The sequence below is a fragment of the Bufo bufo genome, chromosome 1 (assembly GCF_905171765.1).
Source record: "Bufo bufo chromosome 1, aBufBuf1.1, whole genome shotgun sequence".
Classification (NCBI taxonomy): domain Eukaryota; kingdom Metazoa; phylum Chordata; class Amphibia; order Anura; family Bufonidae; genus Bufo; species Bufo bufo.
Genome location: NC_053389.1, coordinates 199,829,951 through 199,846,320, shown reverse-complemented (window position 1 = coordinate 199,846,320; position 16,370 = coordinate 199,829,951). Strand labels below are relative to the sequence as shown.

Here is a 16,370-nt window from a genome sequence, read left to right as displayed (position 1 = left end):
AGTACATTACAAAATTACAGCTACCTTCATAATTGATTATTTTGAAGGATGTTGATACAAACGGAAAACCCCTTTAATCATTCCCTCTGATGGGCCCAGTATACATCAGTGTTACTCGTACAGATATCAACCAGTTTCTGAGATACCAATATTTGAAGTCAAGCAATCTAAACACATTTCCAGTCCTAAATGATCATTTTGTCTCTCTCGGAGCGTAGATCATCCGTGCTAGAGTGAAATATAGGAAATTTTGTCTGTTCCCATGGACTGAAGTAACGCCTGTAGATAATTGGTCAGTTACAGTGAAAGCTGACTGCCGTACTGAACATTACATTTTACTTCTAAAATGCAACCGTTCGTATGAGACTCTCACCACGTGATCAGTACCTAGAGGTAACCTTGCAAAACGTGCTTTGCTCCTGCATTGAAATTATTGAATTACAGAATTGCCACCCCAATCCTAGGTGGCATAATAATAATAAAATGTATTTATATAGCGCCACCATATTCCGCAGCGCTTTACAAATTCATAGGGTTCATGTACGAAACACAACCAACTGCCTAATATGCAACTGAAACACTTGGAGTCAGGGCCCTGCTCGCAAGAGCTTACAATCTATAAGCATCTAGATTAACCACTTCTAGACAGGGCCATTTGCCCCCTTCCTTACCAGGAATAACTTTGCAAATCTGACATGTGTCACTTTATGTGGTAATAACTTTGGAACTCTTTTACTTATCCAGGCCATTTTGGGATTGTTTTTGTTGTGACACATTGTACATCATGTTAATGGTAAATTTGAGTCAACATGTTTAACCTTTTATTTAAAAAAAAAAAATGTTTTAAAAGTTAGCGGAAATTTTAAAAAATTCACTGTTTTCTAAATTTGAATCTATCTGCTTTTAAGACAGATAGTGATACCTCATAAAATACTCATTCATTAACATTCACCATATGTCTACTTTGTTGGCATCATTTTGGTAATATTATTATTATTATTTTCTTTTAGGACGTTAGAAGATTTAGAATTTTAGAAGCAATTTTAACATTTTTAAGAAAATTTCCAAAATCAACTTTTTTAAGGACCAGTTACTTCTGAAGTCACTAAGGAGCTCTCATAATAGAAACCACCCATAAATGACCCCGTTTTAGAAACTACACCCCTCAATCTATTCAAAACTGGTTGTAGAAATGTTGTTAACCCTTTAAGTATTCCACAGGAATTAAAGCAAAATAGATGTGAAATTTCAAAATTTAACTTTTTTTGCAGATTTCCATTTGAATAATTTTTTTCTGTAACACATCAAGGGTTAACAACAAACCTCAATATGTATTACCCTGATTCTGCAGTTTGCAGAAACACCCCATACGTGGTCATATACCGCTGTATGGGCACACGACCGGTCTCAGAAGGCAAAGAGCACCATATGGTTTATGGAGGGCAGATTTTGCAGGAATGGTCTTAGGGCGCTATGTTGCATTTGAAGAGACCCTAAGGTAACCCCACAGTGAAAACCCCCCAAAAATGACCATATTTCTTAAACTACACCATCCAAAGAATTTTTAAGGGGTGTAGCAAGCACTTGAACCAACAGGCGTTTCATAGAATTTATAATACTTGGCTGTAAAAATGAAATGCAAATTAGATTATTTTTTATTTTTTTTACAAGAAAATGGTGCTTTAGGCCCAAAATTTCAGATCAGAGATGAACCCAACCGCCTAGGACGTTTATAGTCATTGGGGGGTCGGGAAGTGGTTAACTAAACCACTGGCAACTGCTTTAGGCATAGATTTACCTTGGGTGGCCACCAGAGGAATGAAACATCTGCTGGACCCGGGTCCTGTCATGATACCCAGTCTAAAAGGTTCAGCAAAGGGCAACCCCTTGCAAAGCGGACCTAAGAGCTGATCACTTACTAGTGACTATTACTTGTTGGAGTTAATCCAGAAATAACTTATTAGTGATCATTTTAGGCTGGGCTAACTAGTCTACAGAAGTTAGAATTCTCAAATGAGTCAGTTGCAAGAAAAAGTATGTGAACCCTTTGGCATGATATGGATTTCTGCACAAATTGGTCATAAAATGTGATCTCATCTTCATCTAAGTCACAACAATAGACAATCAGTCTGCTTAAACAAATAATACACAAAGAATTAAATGTTACCATGTTTTTATTGAACACACCATGTAAACATTCACAGTGCAGGTGGAAAAAGTATGTGAATCCCTAGGTTAATGACATCTCCAAGAGCTAATTGGAGTGAGGTGTCAGCCAACTGGAGTCCAATCAATGAGATGAGATTGGAGGTGTTGTTTACAGCTGCCCTGCCCTATAAAAAACACACACCAGTTCTGGGTTTGCTTTTCACAAGAAGCATTGCCTGATGTGAATGATGCCTCGCACAAAAGAGCTCTCAGAAAACCTACGATTAAGAATTGTTGTATAAAGCTGGAAAGGGTTATAAAAGTATCTCCAAAAGCCTTGCTGTTCATCAGTCCACGGTAAGACAAATTGTCTATAAATGGAGAAAGTTTAGCACTGCTGCTATTCTCCCTAGGAGTGGCCGTCCTGTAAAGATAACTGCAAGAGCACAGTGCAGACTGCTCAATGAGGTGAAGAAGAATCCTAGAGTGTCAGCTAAAGACTTACTGTTAGCGAAGCTACGATTTGTAAAACACTCAACAAGAATGGATTTCATGAGAGGATACCACAGAGGAAGCCACTGCTGTCCAAAAAAAACATTGCTGCACATCTACAGTTTGCACAAGAGCACCTGGATGTTCTACAGCAGTACTGGCAAAATATTCTGTGGACAGATGAAACCAAAGTTGAGTTGTTTGGAAGAAACACACAACACTGTGTGGAGAAAAAGAGGCACAGCACACAAACATCAAAACCTCATCCCAACTGTGAAGTATGGTGGTGGGGGCATCATGGTTTGGGGCTGCTTTGCTGCGTCCGGGCCTGGACGGATTGCTATCATCGAAGGAAAAATGAATTCCCAAGTTTATCAAGACATTTTGCAGGAGAACTTAAGACCATCTGTCCACCAGCTGAAGCTCAACAGAAGATGGGTGTTGCACCAGGACAACGACACAAAGCATAGAATTAAATCAACAACAGAATGGCTTAAACAGAAGAAAATACACCTTCTGGAGTGGCCCAGTCAGAGTCCTGACCTCAACCCGATTGAGATGCTGTGGCATGACTTCAAGAAAGCGATTCACACCAGACATCCCAAGAATATTGCTGAACTGAAACAGTTCTGTAAAGAGGAATGATCAAGAATTACTCCTGACCGTTGTGCACGTCTCATCTGCAACTACAGGAAACGTTTGGTTGAAGTTATTGCTGCCAAAGGAGGTTCAACCAGTTATTAAATCCAAGGGTTCACATACTTTTTCCACCTGCACTGTGAATGTTTACATGGTGTGTTCAATAAAAACATGATAACATTTAATTCTGTGTTATTCGTTTAAGCAGACTGTGATTGTCTATTGTTGTGACTTAGATGAAGATCAGATCACATTTTATGACCAATTTGTGCAGGAATCCATATCATTCCAAAGGGTTCACATACTTTTTCTTGCAACTGTGTGTATATGTATGTATGTGTGTGTGTGTGTATATGTATGTGTATGTATGTATATATATATATATATATATATATATATATATATATATATATATATATATATAATGGCAACACAAAAAAGTAGTTTTTTTTTTTTGTATTACAAGTGGTCAAACATAAGAAAATGATCTAACTCTGGTATCTCCATAATCATATCAACCTGCAGAATAATAAACTAAGCCTGTCAATTATACCACACAAAAAACGGTATAAAAAGTACAGAATTGCTGATTTTGTTCATCCCTCTACCAAAAAAATCACATGTACTGTAAAATGGTACCAGTGAAAACATGTAAATTGTTACATAGTAAATGCTGTAAAAAAAAAAGTCCAGAGTTGCTGTTTTTTGTTCATTACGCCTTTCATAAAGTAGAATAAAAAGTGAACAAACAGATCTATTCTATAGTGGCACTAATAAAAACTACAGCTTCTCCAGCAAAAAAAATAAGACCCTGGCGACACAGATTATTATTTTTTAAACTGTGTATGTGTTGGTGTTTATACCAGTGATGACATGGAAGGTGTTACTGGGAGGATTCTGGTTTCTCTAGTGATATCAGTGCAGAAGAATTTGGTGCGTTGGAATTTTTTTTATTTTTTCAAGCTGGTACAAAGTCCAAATCTGTTATATTATAGATTCGCTGTGTAGACATGCAAGCAGAAGGCCCTTATGGCTTCAAAGATGTTATAGAATTGCTTCTGAAAAAACCCGATACTATAGATGTGTATCGGCCAAACATGCCAATTTTGGGAAGGGGGGTGGGCCTCTAATGTGTATGGTGGTGATACACATGTGTATGGTGGTGATACACATGTGAGGGAAGATGAGGATAAGGCATGTTGGATTTCTACACGATCCTTTTGTTCTCAGGAAATAGGCAGCTGCCAGAGGTGTCCGGCAGTACCCTTCACCCCCTCTCCCCATTTACTGCACTCAGCCAAGCATGCACAGGTTTGGGGGGCGGGGGGGGGGGGATGTCGGGAGACAAAGCTATCTCAAGTCCTTTTAGACTGCCCTGTGTTGGGACATAATAAACACTGATTGACGATCAAAGTCGATCAGTGCTCACACTGATGTAAACTGTACAAACGATCATTACCGCGATCAGCCGCTAACAAATGAGTGTTCGCGGATGACTGTTTCGCTGATTGCTGCCCTGTGTACAGTGGTCAGGAACAAAGGTTCTTGCAAACTCTCGTCTGTCCAATTGTTGATCCATAAGGTGATGGCATTCAGCGGTGCCTATGTGCTATAGTGATTATAGTAAATTAAATTCAAAGTTTAATTCACATACATAACTAATACCTCAAACAGTCAATACATGTAGGCTGCTGGATATCTTCTACATTTGCCTCAGTTTGGTTCCTGGCAAAACTGCTGAGGAGAATTTGGTGATTGTACGTTAGTACAAAGTATACTGCTTGGCCAGCATTAGAACCCCCATTGTCATCTATACAGTGTGTAATGCTCCCAGTTGGATGATACTGGGCTACACACACTGGGTTTACAAAGGGTTCTCATTTTGTTTTGTTAAGCCCCTGTAAGACGGAATGAAGGTTGGGTAGTGTAATACCACCCTTAGAAGGATGCACACAGTAGTAAGATGATCAGGTTGTCCTGCTGCTGGAACCCTGCAGCTATCAGCTGTAATCTGGAGAACCTGGTAGAAAATTGGATTGCTCAGCAGGCCGCCACGGGGGAAATTCAGAATTACACCCTTGATGTTGAAATGAATGGGTTAATAGGTCATATTGACAGGGCTTGTCAATTTTGGATATCCTTACTAAAAAGAAGGTCCAATTTTCACTTGTTGCAAAGATTCAATGCTGTTTTTAAAGCAGCCCTCAACATCATCTAATGGCCCTGATTGTAAAAACAGTGGTGCTAGGAGGACAATTTGTATGTGCTTCTCTGGTCTGTCTTCCCACATTGTTGATTTTCAAAGATCTTAAAATTGTAATACTGTCTTTTTTTTTAGCCTTCTGGACAAGAGGCTCTACTGAAGAACCCACCAGACCAACTTGAAATTACATATCATGAGGAAATGGTAATAAATCCCAGTCTATATCAACTTCTCATTTAGTGCTGATGCACACAAACGTATTTTTGGTCCATTCAATCTTCATTTTTTGCGGGTCGGATGCGGACCCATTCACTTCAGTGGGGCAGCAAATGATGCGGACAGCACACCGTGTGTTGTCAGTATCCATATGTCCATTCCGCGGCCCCGCAAAAAAGATAGAACATTTGCTATTCTTGTCCATTTTACAGACAAGGATAGGACCATTCTATAAAGGCAGGACTTACCGTTTAGCAATTTGCAGAGCGTAAAAATGGTCATGGCCTTGTGAATGAGCCAGTAGTCTATGATTTCACCCATGTCGGTCGTCTTAGCTTCCTTCTGAAGTACCCCCATGTTGTAGGCCCTATGTATGCAAAGCTGTTTAGTAAACTTTGCTTATAATATCCCTTGGTGCAAACTGCAAAAAAGCAAATGTAGATATATACTACACATGCTCGCTGTGTATACACAATTTTGATGGGTGATTGGATGAGTTCCATAGATGAATGGGATCAATGGTCGCACAGGTACTTAGGTAGGTGGATGGATAGGTAGGTGGATGGATGGATAAATGGGTGGGTAGATGGATGAATGGGTTAGAAACATGCATGGGTTGATGGATACATTAGTAGATGTATGGATGGGTGGGCGAATTAATGGGTAGGTAGATGAATGCATGGTTAGTTGGGAAGATGCATAGATGAATTGCTTGATAAGATAGCTAAATTGGAAGACAGCATGGAATTTGTAGGTTCTCCAGTTTCGTCCCACACTCCAAAGGCATACTGATGGAGAACTTAGATTGTGAGCTCCTTTGGGGATGGAAGCAATGATAATGTCTGTAAAGCGCTGTGGAACATGTCAGTGCTTTATAAGGGCCCATTCACATGACCATATGGTCACTGTCCCTGTGTTGCAGATCTCAAAACACAGGCACCAGCCATGTGAACTCCACATTGCGGATGATGTGGACCCTTTGACTTGAATGGGTCCGCAATCCGCAAGATACGGCAAAAGATAGGACATGTCCTATCTTTTGCAGTGTGGAGGCACGGATTGGAAGCCCCTCCATGGGCTTTCGGGTCCGTGCTTCCACACCACAAAAGATAGGACATTTCCCATCTTTTGCTGTATTTTGCTGATCGTGGACCCATTCAAGTCAATGAGTCCGCACACGCAATGCGGAGTTCACACAACCGGCACCTGTGTTTTGCAGTCAGCAACACCGTGACCATGCGGTCGTGTGAATTGGCATTAAGAGACTAAAATAAAGTGAAGTGGTGTGGGAAATGGATATTATAGATGGATTTTTATAAGCCTCAACACTCAGCCCATTTGTCTCTTTTCAGACTCCCCCCAAACTCAGGAAGCCACCAAAGCCTCAGCTCCATTTAGCATTAGAGGACGATTACTTGGAACAAGAGAACCCAATCTACAATGAATTTAACCCTCATGAAAGTGAATCTCCGAGTGAAGACCATGGCTTTGTGATGTCCCCGGCTGTGTACGTTTGAGGAATATTCCCTTCTCTAAGGGTGAAAAGACCTAGGTCATGCTTCAACAAGTTGCTGAGCCTGCCTTTTTATAGGCTCTATGTCTGGACGAACAGCACACTGCTGTATAATAAGCATTGCATGCCAGAACTACATGTTTATATGGAGCAAAGCATTGTATGATGCCATGTTCTACCGACAAGACTGAGCAGGCCCCACGTGGAGTACATAGACACTGTGCACAGTGATATACAGTATGTGGGGATTGTTACGTGGACGGGGCAATGTGCACAGTCATCGTATAAAACACTGCGACACAGTGTTAAGCACAAAGGGATGGTAAGCATGAAGACTAGACCAAGGTGTGAGTGGTTGTATGTATGTAAATTTATATGGGTTAATGATGAATTCTTTTACTAATATTGTGATGAAATATCTGAGGTCTGTGAAATCTGTTTAATTTTTGTGGACTATTTTTAATAAATCACTAAATCTTTTTATAATACTGTGAATAATGTCCATTTGTCACTGGATGATGCATCAATCAGTTCTGCTAAAACATCTTCATGAAAGTAAAAAAATAAATCCTCATCCCTGTATTCTGACGAGGAATAGATACAAAAAAAGATCAAGTGTGATTGACCCCTTGGCAGATACAAATACGGTACATTGGCATTCATATACATCAGGGATGCCCAACCTTTCTTGTCCAAGGACCGTATTGTCAGATTGAACCATTCCCAAGGGCTGCAATAAACCTTAATGGAGCATTACCATGAATGGCACATCAAAAGTATATTCCATGAATGTCTGATGCCCACCTATTTTAGGACTGGGGTCCTCTCCAAGTTCGAACTCCAGAAAGTATTTCTCGCTGGCAGAGGCAGACTGGGAACTTAAAGTAGCCCTGAAAAAAAAAAAATGAAAGTGACCCCATGTTGTAGACAGGCCCATATTGACAGAAGGCAGGACCAACATAAGTAGGCAGGGACAACAGAACTAGGCAGGGCCAGCAATACCATAGTGCAGTACAAGATCAACTTGTAAGATAACAGACTGAACTCGATGGACAGATGTCTTTTTTTCAGACTTATAAACTTTGTTACTAAGATACCGCTCCAGCAGAATCAAAAACCACAGTCCAGCACAAAATACTGCCAACTCTCCACAGTATACAACTGTATTGCCGTCCTGAGGATAGCGATACAGTTGAATGCAAGAGAGCACTTACCACTGCCAGCCTGATGCTATGTAATGCTCAGAGCATCAGACCTCTATGTAGCCAGCGGCTGTGAGGAGGGCTTGTGTTGTCCCCTAGGCATCAACCCACCGGAAAATTTCTATGTAGGATCCATGCCCTGTCCACCCCTGCTCTCTGGATTATAGTTTGTAAGTTGATAAAAAAAAATCTGATAGTTTCACTACTTCCTTAAAATGAAGATCACCACAAGCATGGCCCCTGTCCACTTCAACTACACCTTTCTTGAGGGGCAAAATGATAGACACCTACAATCTATTTAAACTAATAACACACAAATAGTTGTACCGTTCATGTCTTTTAGTGAGCACATTCATTAAACATTCAAAGAGCAGGGAGAAGTATGTGAACCCTTGAATCTATTAACCTGTAGAAATTCCCTTTAGCAGCAATCACCTTCATTAAACATTTTCTGTAGCTACAAATAAGATTTGTACACTGTTGAGGAGGAATTTTGGCCCACTCCTTCCAGCAAATGTGAGTATTACGGGGATGATTGTGTGCACAGGCGTTGTCACAGCATCTCAATAGGGTTAAGGTCAGGACTCTTGACTTGGCCATTCCAAAACACAAATAATCTTTTTCAACCATTCTTGAGGACTCCTGCATATGACCGTATCCATTTTGCGGCCTGCAAAATATGGATGTGGTCCATGTACATCCCATGATTTTCACATGAACCACTGTAAAAAAAAAAAAAAAAGCCTATTCATCTCCACAACGCAGACAAGAATATCACAGGTTCTATAATTTGTGGCCCGGCCACACACATGTGAGTAGCACTCAGAAGATAACCATGTTCTATCTGTTTTATTTTTCCCTTACGCCCATGACAGCACCCTTGAGAGACCGCCTCCATCCAGGACAGGAAACGGGAACTTTCGTGGAGAGCTCATAAGGAGGAGCATGGCCCCAAGACCACCAGTTCCTGTTTCCTGTCCTAGACAGAGACGGTTCGTGGCGAGAAGAAGGAGGTTAGGCTGCAGGGCCCCTGAGAATTATTTCGGAGTGGGGTTACCTGTTCTGGCGTAAGTCTCCTCTAGGAGCCGCGCGGCCGGAGTCTGGTGCTTGCTGCTGGGGTCTGGGTTACGCCGCGCTGCCGCTACTCTGACAGTGTTCAGGCGGGCCGGGGCCTCTTCCTCACCACGCTTCTCAGGGGGACAAAATCTCGCGATCCAAGCGAGATCCGGTTCTCGGCGACGAGACTTCCAGTATTTGGAACGCATGTAGCGTGCGTTCCGGAAGTAGGAAGTGCTTTTCCTACTTATGGCCGCAGATAGTTTCAGCAGGACCTGACCGAGGGAATTGGACCCACAGGAGGCGCACGGTCAGCAGCAGCCCAGCCAGCCTTATAGGAAGCCGGATTTTTGGATCCTGGGAATCACTCTATCCCACAGCATCATGGAAGAGGAGAGTGCCCAACGTGCCGATCAGCAGGAGGGTCATGAGAGCAGACCGGTACTCCTGGTGGGGTAAGGGGGATCATTCCCCATCACTTGTTTTCTTTAGTCAGGCTAAATCTCCTTTCCCCTTTTTCTTTTCTTGCCTTTTAGACTATAAAAGAGAGCCCTAGAAAGGCAATCTCAAAAACCAGAGGGAAGGAATGTGCCGTCTGTAAAAAGAAACTTGCCCCCTCTTGGTCGAAAAAGCTATGTCAACATTGCATTGAGAAGCTAGTGGAGGAGGAGTCCCAATCCCTTCTGCAGAGTATTAGGGAGATGGTGAAGACAGAGGTCTCTGATTCCTTGAAAGATTTCAAAAAGAGCTTCCCCTCTGTAGCCTCAAGCTCCCTTGGAACCAGATAAGGCATGGCTAATAAATCTGACTCTGATCCTTTAGAAGATAGTGATACAGGGGAAATCCTAGACAGCCCAGACTCGTCCCAGGATGAAGAATCCACGGGCAGGCCACTTTTTCCCCCGGATGATACGGAAGCTTTACTAAAAGCAGTTTGTGCGACCATGAAGGTAGACTAATCCAAAGACCCAAAATCCGTTCAGGATATCCGGTTTGGTGACCTCGGGCAGAAAAAAATCTAGAGTTTTTCCCGTAAACGAGAATATAAAATTTTTGATACAGAAGGAATGGAAAAGACCCGATAAATTTTTTGTCCCTAAAAATGAGAAAAGGAAGTATCCTTTTGATGAGGCAGACTCAGTTAATTGGGACAGGCCTCCTAAGTTGGATGCACCTGTTGCAAAAATCTCAAAAAAATCGGCTCTACCGTTTGAGGACTTGGGTACTCTTAAAGACCCTATGGATAAGCGAGCAGAGGTTTACCTAAAAAAAAGTTTGGGAGACCTCAGCTCAAGCGTTCAAACCAAATATTGCCGCCACATCCACTGCTAGGTCTCTGAAATTATGGCTAGAAGAATTAGAATCTCACATCCAGAATAAAACCCAGAGAGATCAATTGTTAGCCGTTTTTCCCACTCTACTTAAAGCAGTAGACTTTATTTCTGACGCCTCGGCAGATGCTTTAAAATTAAATGCTAGGTCAGCTGCACTTTCTAATTCAGCCAGACGAGCTATTTGGCTAAAAGGATGGTCGGGAGACACTGGATCAAAAAATAAGCTTTGCGCAATTCCTTGTCAGGGCGATTATCTTTTTGGGTCCGTCTTGGACGACCTTTTGGATAAAGCTTCGGACAATAAAAAAGGATTCCCTGTCTCCAGACCCCCGAAAAAACTTTTTTTTTCGCAAAAACAAGAAGGATTTTTATAGGGGCCAGAGAAAAGACTTCAGAGCAGACAACAAGAATAGGAAAAGTAAGGGTTTCCTCTTCAGTTCCCAATCCTTCTCAGCCTCTAAACCATCTCAGCAATGACTGTTTCTCTCCCGTGGGTGGCAGACTTTCTCTCTTCCTTTACGCTTGGGAAAAAATCTCAAGTCCCTGGATTTTAAGCGTTATAAGAGAAGGGTTTTGTCTAGAGTTTGTCTCTCACCCACCGGACAGATTCAAAATTACAAATTTTCTAGGAAATTCAAAAAAAAATCTAGCTTTACAACAGGAGATTGCATCTTTATTTCAAAAAATTTTTCTAATCCCGGTGCCAGAGGTGGAAAGAGGCAGGTGTTTCTACTCTTCCCTTTTTCTGGTTCCCAAACCAGATGGAACATTCAGAACTATCATAAATCTAAAAGATCTAAATCAGTCCCTCTCTTACAAAAAATTCAGAATGGAGTCGATCCAATCAGTTTTAAAACATCTTTTCGGGGGCTGTTTCATGGCTACGATAGATATAAGAGATGCGTACTATCACATCCCTATTCAGGTAGACTGTCAAAAATTCCTCAGAGTCGCTGTTTCAATAGGAGGTCACATTCAGCACCTACAATATACAGCCCTTCCCTTTGGGATTTCTCAAGCTCCCAGACTTTTCACGAAAGTTATGGCAGAAGTCATGGCTCATATAAGAGAAAGAGACATTCTAGTGATTCCTTACCTAGACGATCTCCTGGTGGTAGCAGAGTCAGAATCCCTTCTCGAATTACACCTCAAAAAAGTAGTGCAGATCCTAGAAGACCTCGGCTGGCAAATAAACTGGGAAAAATCACATCTAATACCTTCCCAAGTTCGTGTCTTTCTGGGAATGATTCTGGACTCAAAGAAACTACTCTGTATCCTACCCCAAGACAAGATTCAGAGATTAATACAACAGGTTCAGTCCCTGATGTCTACAAAAAACCCTACTATCAGACAAGCAATGGCGGTCTTGGGCAAAATGACTTCCACTATACCAGCTGTCAGTTGGAGCCATCTTCACTCCAGACCCCTACAGTGGCAAATCCTGAAGGAATGGCAGGGTACCCTCCGCCCATTAGATACACCCCTCACACTCACCCCCCAAGTGATCCAGTCTTTTCGCTGGTGGCTGAATCCTGTAAACCTGTCCCAGGGGCTCCCTTGGATCCAACAAAATTTTGTTACCCTTACCACCGACGCAAGTCCTTCCGGTTGGGGGGCCTGTTGCCAAGGGTACTTAAGGCAAGGTGTTTGGGAAAGAGAGCAGAGTCTAGACTCTCAAAACATGAGGGAACTGAGAGCGGTTTTTCTCGCCTTAAAAGAGTTTCTTCCTCTACTTCAGGGAAAAGCTATAAAAGTTTTTTCGGACAACGCCACAGTTGTCTCCTATTTGAACAAGCAAGGAGGAACCAGATCAGAAAATCTTATGCAGTTAACAGCAGATATCTTTTCCCTTATAATTCCTTCTGTTCCGTCCCTTATGGTAGTACATCTAAAGGGTACGGAAAACAAGGTGGCAGATTTCTTAAGCAGAAATACACTAGACCAGGGGGAATGGTGTCTGAATCAAATGGTCTTCGATCAAATAATTCAACATTGGGGTCGCCCTCATCTGGACTTATTTGCTACCAGAGAAAACAAAGTGTCATCTTTTCTTTTCCCTCAGCGCGAGAGATTCACCGACAGGGATAGATGCCTTCTCCCTTCACTGGCTGAACCAGCTCCTCTACGCCTTTCCTCCGTTAAGACTTCTTCCAAGATTCCTACAGAAGTTGACACAAGAAAGAACGACAGTGATCTTAATTGCTCCATTCTGGCCCAGAAGAACCTGGTTCACCTGGTTGAGGAAGCTATCCTTGACAGACCCTTGGATTCTCCCGGAGAGGCAAGACCTTCTGTCCCAAGGACCGGTCAACCATCCAAGTGTGAGGCAGTTACACTTAACAGCATGGCTCTTGAGGGGGAAATCCTAGAAAGTAGAGGACTCTCCAAGAAAGTAGTTTCGACTTTGCTATCCTGCAGAAAGGACATCACCTCTTCCATTTATCTCAGAATTTGGAACACCTTCCAGAAGTTTGCCAAAGATCCGGTGAATCCTTTAAATCCCCCACCTATGTGTAAGGTCTTAGATTTTCTGCAAGCCGGTCATGAAAAGAATTTGAGGCCAAGTACTCTTAAGGTACAGGTATCCGCTTTGAGTGCATTCTTTGATTCTCCCATCGCTAACCACCCCTGGGTCCGAAGATTTTTTAAAGCCATCAGCAGGCTTAGACCTATATCTGGTCCTTCAGTTCCCCCCTGGGACCTCAACTTGGTCCTCACTAGCCTCACGGAGCCTCCCTTTGAGCCACTTAAAGAGTTACCCATAAAAATCTTGTCCTTCAAAACAGCTTTTCTTGTGGCAATTACCTCAGCAAGGAGGGTTGGTGAAATTTCGGCTTTTTCTAATTCGCCACCTTACACTAACATCCTAGATGATAGGGTGCTCATTAAACCAGACCCTTCCTTCTTACCGAAAGTGGTTTCTATGTTTCATAGAACACAGGACATTATCCTTCCTTCCCTGTGTCAAAATCTGAGGAATGAAAAAGAGGAAAAACTCTATTGTTTAGATGTAAAAAGATGCCTATCCCATTATCTGGAGGTTACTAGTCAGTGGAGGAAAGCTGTTTATTCAATTTATTGGGAAAAATAAGGGTCTCCCAGCCTCTACTAAAACCCTTTCCAGATGGATCGTGAGAGCCATTAATTTGGCCTATTCTTCAGCTGGAAAGGCTCCCCCGGGGGGTTTTGGTGCTCATTCCACAAGATCAGTTTCCACCACTTGGGCAGAAAGGGCCGACGCTACCTTAGAACAGATTTGTAGAGCAGCCACATGGCAGTCGCCTGGCACCTTCTTTCGTCACTACAGATTAGACCTAGGCACTAGAGAACAACTAGCCTTCGGTAGAAAAGTCCTCCAGGCAGTAGCCCCCCCCTAAAAAGGGATTTCTATTCTAGTCGTCTCTCAAGGGTGCTGTCATGGGCGTAAGGGAAATTTAAGATTACACTTACCGGTAATCACTTTTTGCCATAAGCCCATGACAGCACCCGGGTTTATTCCCACCCTATATAGAATTAATATTAATTTTAAAAAAAAGGAAAAAAAAAATAAAAAATCATATATATATATATATATATATATATATATATATATATATATATATATATATATATATATATATATAAAGAAAATAGAAAATATATATAAAATGTGTAAGAGTGTGTTCTAGGACAAGTTCTTGCGATTAACTGGTGGTCTTGGGGCCATGCTCCTCCTTATGAGCGCTCCACGAAAGTTCCTGTTTCCTGTCCTGGATGGAGGCGGTCTCTCAAGGGTGCTGTCATGGGCTTATGGAAAAGTGATTACCGGTAAGTGTAATCTTAAATTTTTTTGCGGACCAATAGTAATGAATGTGTGCGATCCGCAAAAAAATGTGGATTGGACGTGAGGTCTGAGTGGAACTTTTTGCACAAAAGCACAATGCTATTTTCTGTCATAGATGAATTTGAACGTTGAACAATTGTTTTTATTCGCTAACAGCAAGCAGAGATCTTGGTGGTGCATGGAAACCTATCTAGATTTCCCTTAATCTATACAAGTGGGCAAGACAGGATTTGTAGAAGTGGTGTCTTGGACAGAATTAAAGGGGTTGTACATGATTAGAAAATCATGGTTGCTTTCTTCTAAACAGCTGGAAACCTGTGTATGGGTAGCATCTGGCATTGCAGCCTGGCTCCACTGAAGTGAATGCGGCTGAGCTGCAATACCACAGACAACATATTACAATTCAACCAAGTCTGCATTGATTATCTAGCAGGTCAACAAAAACCTATAATTCTTATTAGAACACAACACTTTTGACCTCCTGTTATATCAATTGGGTATAGCGGAGGTTTGCTATCATAGGACGTAGCTGCCAAAGTATCCGAAAAACCTCAATATCAGACACCAGCAGGGATTTACAGTTTGTCTATTACATTATAGTAAGATGGCTATGGGTTTGGGGAGTGCTTTTTTTTATTTTTTTATTTTTTTACAGTTTTTTATTTTAATGGATTCTTATGCAGTGTGTATGATAAGGTACGGATGATGCATGAAGCCTAAATATACAGTACAATATACTAGGCCAGGGATAGGCAGAGGCCATTAATCAGCAGTGTAGAGAACAGACAGACAGGCAGGCCTGATATTGAGCAAAGTCACTGCGCAGAGCAGGGATGGAGGCTGAGCTCATGCTGGGATGTGAGATGCATGAGAAGTGGATGTGCAAGGAAGAATGGAGAACACTTCAAGAACACAGGCCATGCAGAGAGGATGGAACCGCTTCAGATACAGCACTCCATGCTGATAATTACATTTATCATCTATCCTCACACAATTCTGTTCTCTGTAACACCCATTTCGTACAGCTGTCATCCACCAGGGACAATTACAGTTAATACTGACACTAATATGAACAGAACAGCATGAGACTGTGCACAAGTCTACACCCTTGCTTCTCATTAGTTGTTCATGAGGTGCAGATGGGGAGGTAGTAGTGGCAGAAGTGATCATAACAAAGGATTTATTTTGTTCCTGTTTTAATATCTCCTACATAAAGCTGAGTCATGGAATTTGCCACACAGGTACATCAGGTGTCCGGGAAGGTTTTAGACCAGGTCTCCCGCGCTGTAGGACATACCGTTCCTGAGATATTCCCAAAAAATATGCAAATATGGCACATCACATGTGTGCCCCCCAGAATTAATAATGCCCCCCAGTAATAGTAATGCCTCCATTAGTACCCCCCATAATTAATAATGCCCCCATTAGTGCCCCCTGTTATAGTAATGCCTCCATTAGTACCCCCCAGTATTAATGTCCCCATTAGTGCCCCCAGTAATAGTAGTGCCCCCCAGTATTAGTAATGTCTCCATTAGTGCCCCCCAGATTTACTAGAACACCTATTAGTGCCCACAGTAATAGTAATGCCTCGATTAGTGCCCCCCAGAATTAATAATGCCCCCATTAGTTCCCCCAGTAATAGTAATGCCTTAGTGCCCCCCAGAATTAATAATGCCCCCCATTAGTGCCCTCAGTAATAGTAATGCCTCCATTAGTGCCCCCCAGAATTAATAGAGCCCCTATT

At 42.0% G+C, this 16,370-nt stretch overlaps 1 protein-coding gene across 1 annotated transcript in view; it reads left to right on the top strand.

Annotated features, from left to right (window-relative positions):
- NECTIN2 (nectin cell adhesion molecule 2) overlaps nt 1–7,703 on the top strand; it is a 91,561-nt gene extending 83,858 nt beyond the window's left edge. Inside the window, exons 8-9 of the mRNA XM_040434233.1 lie at nt 5,618–5,686; nt 7,051–7,703. Of these exons, the coding sequence (XP_040290167.1) occupies nt 5,618–5,686; nt 7,051–7,215 (234 nt within the window). The 3' untranslated portion in view covers nt 7,216–7,703. The remainder of the gene's footprint in view (nt 1–5,617; nt 5,687–7,050) is intronic.
- The last annotated feature ends 8,667 nt before the right edge of the window (nt 7,704–16,370 follow it).